At 29.3% G+C, this 8,634-nt stretch overlaps 1 protein-coding gene across 1 annotated transcript; it reads left to right on the top strand.

The window, feature by feature from the left end:
* The first annotated feature begins 298 nt into the window (after positions 1 to 298).
* LOC120077522 (alpha/beta-Hydrolases superfamily protein) lies at positions 299 to 2,989 on the top strand. The gene is made up of 5 exons (XM_039031433.2): positions 299 to 673; positions 1,176 to 1,318; positions 1,464 to 1,593; positions 1,696 to 1,887; positions 2,617 to 2,989. The coding sequence occupies exons 1-5, from the start codon at positions 497 to 499 to the stop codon at positions 2,824 to 2,826; spliced, it is 852 nt and encodes a 283-aa protein (XP_038887361.1). The 5' UTR covers positions 299 to 496; the 3' UTR covers positions 2,827 to 2,989.
* Positions 2,990 to 8,634: the final 5,645 nt, after the last annotated feature.

Here is an 8,634-nt window from a genome sequence, read left to right as displayed (position 1 = left end):
GTATTGCTCACCTAATAGTAGATATTAGATTCAGTCAACTCTTATGACTTTAATAGGGCCATATTAACACATATGTCCAAAAAAAAAAAAAAAAATAATGAGTTTGCAATGATTGGAATAGATTATTTTCTTTTTTATAATTTTTTTAAAAGAGGTACAATACGAGGACTTCTCAAGTGTTATCAGACTTACTATTATTCTCGTCTAAACATGTTTAATTATGGTGTTATGATGGAATTCGATAAGTTAATTCTGGTATGACCGTTCATGAACAAAAGTAAATTAAAATTAAGAATTTAGCAACAAAAATGTTAAAAAAAAAAAAAAAGTTCAGTTCATATCCTTTACGGCTTTATCTTCGGTGTTGCTGTTAACGAAACGACGACGTCGTTTAGTCCCAGTTTTACTTTTGCTCGCTGCTCCCCATTTCTCCTTCATCCGCTTAGCGTTTTCGATTTCATAGAGACAGGGGGACCCTCGTATAAGGCGTTGAGAGATGTTATTATCAATTTTACGGTCCTCGATTTCTTCAGGGTCACTTCTCAAAACCCCAGCAATCTTCTCTACTTCCTCGCTTTCTCGCTTCTCAGTCCCCTCTATGGCTGCGGCTGCGGCTGCTTCTGCTTCTGCTGCTTCCCCTTTCAAGAAAATCCAAATTCAGAGAGATGGCACTGTGAGCTCACTTCCTTTTTCCTCTTTGATCTTTCCCCTCACTTTGATTTTTGCATTTGATTTCATCTACTGTTTGTTTCTTCATCTGGGTATGATCCTATTTGCTGTTTAGTCTTTGGAAAAGATTAGTGGCACTGGTTTTTGGGGCATTCGGCTAGTTTTTCTTAATGGGTCGGTGTGATTTTTGTGGTTGTGTTTACTTGAGGGAAAATGGAGTTAACCCTTTTGCCTGATTAGTCGTGGAGAAATTGTGATGTTTCCAACCCTAGATTATTAAGGGGTTTCTGGATAAATATTATGGGGATTTGTTATTTGAAATGATCAATGGATTGTGTAGCTATGGCTCTCGATGACCTGTGTTGTTAACTTAACCTTGCATTGGCACTTAGTGTTGTTGACTTAACCTTGCATTAGCAATACAGTTTAATGGTATTTCAACAATTTCGTATTTGAATTCATGGACGTTTCACTAAACAATTTCGAGTGTTGTTTCTTTTGGACAGGAATTTGATGCTTATGTTGTGGGGAGAGATGATGCCCCTGGAATTGTTGTGCTTCAAGAATGGTGGGGTGTGGATTATGAAGTCAAAAATCATGCTGTGAAGATATCTGAGCTTGGATCTGGATTCAAGGCACTTATTCCAGAGTATGACATCGTTTCTCTTTTAGAATATGAATTTGTGTTCCTTTGTAATGATGATTTCGAATTGTCGATGATATAATATAATTGGTCTCCTTGGTCGTGCTGCATTCTACTGATAAATGTTTATGTTTATGCAATCGGATATCAGTTTGTATCGAGGAAAGGTCGGGTTAGATGTTGCTGAAGCACAACATCTGATGGATGATCTTGACTGGCAAGGTGCTGTGAAGGATATACATGCTTCAGTTAACTGGCTCAAGGCTAATGGCTCTAAGAAGGTATTCTACTATTTAGGATACAGATAGACTGTAGTCTAAAAAGTCAACTTTTGAGATCATTTATATCTCTAGAAAGTTAAATATACTGGAGGATCATGCCAGGTTGGTGTAACTGGATACTGTATGGGGGGTGCTCTGTCAATTGCAAGTTCTGTTTTGATCCCTGAGGTTGATGCTGTTGTTTCTTTCTATGGAGTTCCTTCATCAGAGCTTGCAGACCCTGCCCAGGCTAAGGCACCAATTCAGGCTCATTTCGGAGAGCTCGATTCTTTTGTTGGCTTCTCTGACTTGACGGTAGAATCCTTTCTCTTGCTCCTTCCTATCTTAAATATTCTCTTTTCTTTCTTCCATGTTGTCACTTAGGAAGTGTCTATCATCAAAAGTTTGATGATATTTACTGAATGTGGAAATAAGAGTGTCAGTGTTCAAAACGACCTTACTTGAACAAAAATTTTCCTACATGTTGTACAATTGTGTCCTTAAAAAGTACACTAGGGGCATAGTTATGGTAAATTATGGGGCCCTACTCATAAAAATGGCAAAATCCAGGTGGACAATTATGAAAAATATATATAGTATGTAGGGATATTAGAGTTGATTTTGCGTTTGATGTCTGTACACCGAAATTGAATGGTTCTGACCATTCCTAAAGGTGTAGACTGCAAAGTTAACTCTAATTTCCCCACATACTATATGTAATTTTATAATTTTCCACCGGAATTTTGCCATTTCTATGTGTGGGGCCCCTGATTTACGGTAACTAAACCCCTAGTGTACTTTTTTAAAGTTCTAGCAGGTGTTAATATTAGGAACGAGGCATTGCATATGCTCATTGCAGTTTTATTGTTGGTTGATAGACTCTTATTACACAATCTTGCTATTATAATTTACATTGTGTTATCTTTTTGGTTAAAAGCACCAACAAGAATTTGTAGTGATCTGGTGTTTTACATGATACAAGTATACAGTGTTTATATCAAACATTAACAGATGATGAAGTAATAATGAAATTTGAGTTTTCAGGCTGCCAAGAAACTGGAGGAAAAGCTGAAAGAATCAGGAATTCCATATGAGGTGCATATATACAAAGGAAGTGGACATGCTTTCATGAACCGATCCGAAGAAGGTGTGAAGAGGAGGAAGAACATGGGAATGGATGACGAGGACGATAATGCTGTCGAACTTGCTTGGTCTCGATTCCAATCCTGGATGTCACAATACCTCTCAGCTTGAACTGGTTTGTTTTTCTTTCTAGTGGCCCCTTCATCCTAGTTCACTGTCTGATTTGTTTGCATTCCTCAGTGATTGTCACAATGGAATCCAACTCTTGGTTGTGTTGTGTTCTAAAGTATACTTTTTAAAAAGTATATGAATAATATGGTTTGTATGTTTGAAATTTTAACTGCCATCATGAATCTTTCTCTCTCCCCGTAGGCCTTTTAAGGTTTACCTACCCACCCTAAACGGACACACCAAATTCAGAACCTTTTGAATTTTTTGTTAGTTTGAGGTAAGGGAATTTAGACTTATGACCTATTGGTCGAGTTATATGTCTTAACCAGTGAAACTATAATCAAAGTCACTTCCCATACGCAATGTCTGACTAGTTGACTCTAAATGGCTATGGAATTGAAAGATTTTTTTTCCTTTGTGAGAAAGAGTTAAATGTTCGTTATCAATCGAAATATGAGGAATTGATTGTTATAAAATATATCGAGGATATTGAATAAAAAAATGCCGATCCTTTCGAGACGAAAGGGGAGAGTATAGACTATTTTTTAGGTTAGGATTTGATTTTTCTTTAAAGGACTATAATATTTGGTCCTTTACTCTCTGTCATATCACTAATTCTGGTGATAGATAGAAGTCCAAGTCGACCATGGACCTTAATTTCATTAATTTTTGTTTTCTTCTCTCTTGGTGGATTGCATTCTAATTCTACTTAATTTCTATGAGTTTTGTTTGGTTGAGAATCTAGATTTTGTTTTATGTTCTTAGAAATAAATATGCGGTTGGCAAAAATATTAGATCTTGTTTTTGAAAATTGTTTTTGAATTCTATGATCCAAATAGTATCGTTTCTAATTTATTTATTTATTGTATCTAGATTTTAAATTTTAAAATTTAAAATGCACAATTATATTAAATAGAGATTCCACTTTGAGTATTTTTTACCTACTAAAAGTAGTTATGTAATATGTTCAAAATAATAATTATGTAAAAAAAATTAACATAAAAAATATTTATAAATAGTTAATAATAATTTATAGTCCACCTAATATTTAGTGGATAGCTATAACTAATTTTATGGTTTATAAATTTAGTATTAAGCACATTTTAAACGATGGTTTAAATTAGAATTCAATTTCTAAATCTACTACCAAGTACAACGACGTGGAATAACACTCTATTTTCAATAAATTCTTGACTAAACATGCTTTAATTAACTCTATCTGATTCATAGTAGCCACACATAAGAATGTTAAATATATATATATATATTTCAAAGTGTGAGAATTAATGAAGAAACAAAAATGGCGTTTGACCATAAACAAAATTTATATAATTACTTTCCATTTGGCATTTCAGTTTATAGCTCGAATACAAATTTTCAACTTGTAGGACTTGAAATTCAAGAATGATCAAAATTCTATGTTTTCGTCAAGTATTTTGTAGGTTTGACCTTCAACTTTGAACTATTTTTTTTAAAAAAATTATTATTATTATTTGATTTTCATGGTTTTTAATGATGCGATGAAATTGTTAATTCACCCATCATGTCAATATTAAATCTATAGATATATAAAAATTTCTTCACCTTTCATGTCAATATCAAATCTATTGATATATAAAAATATTGTCAGCTTATATTACTATTCTATATTATATATTGAAGATGATACCCTGATCAAGTGGAGGTTGGCTCCTTAATTACTACAAGAGTGTGAAAGGCATCTTTTTGTCCCTCTCTTACCCTTCAAATTGGTCCCCCAGCTTTTAATTTTCTTTATAAAACTTCTAAATTCAATGATCCGAATTTCTCTCCCTAGGTGACGAACAATTAAAGGAAAATTCAAAAGAATTTACAAAATTGTATAGAAAAACTCTGTCAAAGAAAAAAAAAAAATACATATAGAGGGAAAATAAAGTTTATTGTATTGAAAGGTAGTTTAAGAGTCTATTAATGACGACTTTCAAGGTATCCTTGTAAAATATAAAATTTCTAAATATAAATAATAAATTATCATAGACGTTTGGATTAATGTTATTGACTTCCATTCTTAGAGGTTGAAGGTTCAGTCTCTCATCTTATTGTTCTAAAAAGTGTCATATTATTTTAGATTGACGATAATCTTGAGTTTATTGATTTTCATTTTTTCTACTCTCTTTGAAAATCTTGATTTTTAAGGATAAAACCATAAAAAAAAAAAAGTTTGTTTACACACGTACAAATATATGCATTCCAAACAGTATATAAAAATTGGTTAAAATACTATTTTGGTTCTATGCTTTTAGAATTTGTTCAATTTTAGTTCTCATATTTTCAAATGTCCAATTTTAGTTTATGTACTTTCAATAAATCTTAAACTTAGTCTCTTGAAGTTAATTTTTATTGAAATTATTTTAGTGATAATAAAAATAATTTTCATGCAAGAAAATACAATATGTGGACATATTTCCAAAATTTATAGTAAAAATGCTAATAGATAGTACAAAGTTTTTTTTTTTTTTTAAAATCAACTATAAACAAATAATAGAAACTAAATTTAATTCTTTTTAAAATACAGACTAACATTGAACATATGAAAGTATATAAACTAAATTTAAATAAACATTAAAAGTACAATTAAAAGAAAAAAATAGTGATTATAAAATGAAATGAATGTCTCTCTAATCATATGAAAGGCATTATAGAAATCAAATTAATTGAACCACGTTTTGTAAAATGGGAAAAAGAAAAAAAGCTGCACTTTTCACTTTTATTTTATTTTATTTTTTTGCTTTTTTTCAAAACTTTCTCTAGCAATTTTTTACAGCTCCTACCAAATTCATTAGTCTTACGGGTTAGACAAATATAACATATTTCTATCATAATATTTATAATAATTAATTACGATAAAAACACATTGATAATGTGTAGAATAATCTTGATAGGTAGGTTTAAACGCACATGATTATAGATGAATTAATAGTAGGCCTAACTATGATACTTATATTAATCCTTAATCTAAAGTTGCATTGAGACGAGAAAGAATAACATAACATAGTTGCAAATGGGCACATGTTAGTTCAGTATGTATGTAAAGAAAATTGTAAAAGGGAGTTGCATAGAGTACATTTTAGACAAGATTTCAGATCATATATTATTAGGTTAGTCATGTTTCACCTCGAGTTGATGTATAGATATTGATGCATGCTCGAGTGAAGCATATGTCTAGAAGAGATTGTACTCAACATATACAAAATTAATACAAATTATCAAATTTATGTTCATTTGTATAAATTAATTTCTTTAAAAATCATGTACAGACAAAAACAATCAAATATCTATACAATATAGTCATTAAACTTTAGTATGTAAATTATATATACATATATTTTTAAATTAGTATCATTTTCAACTAAAAAATTATAATATTTTAAAATCTATTGTGAAAAAAATCCATCAAATTTATGTGCCAATAATAATAATAATAATAATTATCATTATTATTATTTAAAGACCAAATTTTTATTATATGATTGTAAAAGAAAAGTTATTATATGATTACTGTAATGCCCATGCTTAGGATTTGGAATTTATATTTGACATCAATGGCTCTGACATTCTCTTGCATCACATGTGACTTGACAACATCATTCAACATAGAATTGTTTCGAGCTAAGCATACTTAATTTTGAAATTCATATGATAGAGTCACTGAAAAGAAAAATGCACATTATTGGTATAGATCGTAACTTTTACTTCTTTTAAACTTTTCTTAATTTATACTTTCATATCTTTAGGATCTCTCTCGTTCGAATGTGCTCTCAATTTATTCATGTATCTCTCCTAAACTCGGATATTACAATGACAGTGTAGTTTGCTAACACATTTCATCTTTAATGAATTTATCAATATAAAAGATGTCATTAAATCTTAATAATATTTTTTGATAAAATTAAATCCGATAAATACATGGCTAAATTGTTACAAAGTTAAATAGCAAAACCTATACCGAATAAATTATGCGCACAAGATTAAAAAATAGTAATATAAAATTAACAAAAAGGTTATCTTTCTAAAAAAAAAAAAGATAAAAGAAAAAAAGAAAAAGATAAATAAATAAATAAACAAAAAGTTATAATTTAAATTAATGATTAACCGTAGTTAATGGCATTAAAATTAAAAAAAAAAGGACATAACAAAAGAATGAGGGAAAAAAGAAGGTAGGGATTCGGTCAGCATTGGGGCTAACGCCAGTCAGTCAAGTCAACCCGTCTCCTTCGGTCCTCCTCATCACAACCCCTCATTCACTCCCACGTGTCAAAGTCAAAATTATTATTTTATCTTCTTATTAATGTATTTATTCCATAAATCAACTAAAATAATTCCGAACATGGCTTTCAGCTGAGGCATCGGACCAATATTGATTTGAGAAAAAATTGTTTATAAAAAATTTATTTTTATTTAAGATTATTTTTAAATATAGAAAAATAAATCAAAATATTTACAAAATATAACAAAATTTTAGAATTATTAGATTTCTATCGGTGTCTATCAACATCTATCATTGATAATTCTAAAAAAAATTTTATATCTTATAAATATTTTCAACAGTTTTACCATCTGAAATAATTTTTTTTTATTTAAATATTTTTTATAGAAAATATTAAAATATATTAGAACAACTATTTTGAGTAGTGGTCAAATACTTCAATTTTTTAAAAATAATTTATTTTTTAAAACACTATTCTAAATCCAGCCTAAATTTAGGAACAAAAATATTCAAATTCTCTCCCTATTTGTGTTGATTTCTCGATTTATTATAATAATAATTAATTACACAATTAGTTTGAAACTTTGTATTTTTTAAAATTCGAAATATATATCCTACACGTGGGTCCCACCTACCACGTGGTAAAATCTTACACGTTGACCATTTTTGTATCTCTTTCCTTTCAAAATTAAATAATCCAGTCACGACTTTCATGCCATTCAATTTGTTCAATTATTAGTAATCGGTGATCACGTTAAATCTAGTTTATTTCTTTCCACTTTTTTAAATGTAATTATTTACCGTATTTAGGGTGTGATTGGATTAATGATTTACTCTTAAAAATAAATTATTTAAAAAAAAATTAAATATTTGATAACTATAAAATAACTTTTGAATTATATTTTAACTAGATTTTATTAGAAGAATTTAAATAAAAGTGAAATTTTTGAAAAATATTTTTTTCTCTAATCAATTTAAATACATCCTTAATCATTCAAGATTTACTCACTCTTCAATCATGATAATTAGTCTCCTATGAAACATAGTTAAATTGATAATGCACTAATTATATCATTCTAAGAAAAAGTTAATAGGTGATTCTATCTTCGTTCTCCAAGTGTAGACTAAGAAAACATACCTTTAATAACGAATGTTTCCCTACTTTTTTTCCCCCTTAAATAGCTCTAGTACATACTATCATTACCATCTTAATTTAACTTATTTGTCAATTAAATAATTGAGGAACAATGAAGATAACAATTTTTTTGAGAAAATTTCAATATATACTTTTTAAACTTTAGGGATTATATCAATTTAACCTTTGAGTTAATAATTGTTTTAATTTAATCTAATTTTTGTAAGCATATCAACTTACCCACTCCACTATATTTTGTTTGGAAAAAACCTCAAATGAAACTTATAATGATATCTAGGGGTGATCATTAAAACTGATAAACCGAAATAAATCGATCTGAAATCAAACTGAAATTGAACCAAAATCGAATGAATGTGGTTCGGTTCAGTTTGATATATTTTCAAACCAATTATTGCGATTCGGTTCG

This window comes from Benincasa hispida, chromosome 5 (genome assembly GCF_027475165.1).
Source record: "Benincasa hispida cultivar pf3 chromosome 5, pf3_genome.v1.1, whole genome shotgun sequence".
NCBI lineage: Eukaryota > Viridiplantae > Streptophyta > Magnoliopsida > Cucurbitales > Cucurbitaceae > Benincasa > Benincasa hispida.
Note: the sequence above shows the minus strand (reverse complement) of the source record. Positions and strands in the feature narration are given on the sequence as shown.

Excerpts from the sequence above, each read along its gene's own strand:
- LOC120077522 (XM_039031433.2), top strand. The coding sequence starts at position 497 with ATGTTATTATCAATTTTACGGTCCTCGATTTCTTCAGGGTCACTTCTC. Across the intron at positions 1,594-1,695 it reads AGGCTAATGGCTCTAAGAAG|GTTGGTGTAACTGGATACTG; the intron begins GTATTCTACTAT and ends GGATCATGCCAG. Across the intron at positions 1,888-2,616 it reads TTGGCTTCTCTGACTTGACG|GCTGCCAAGAAACTGGAGGA; the intron begins GTAGAATCCTTT and ends TTGAGTTTTCAG.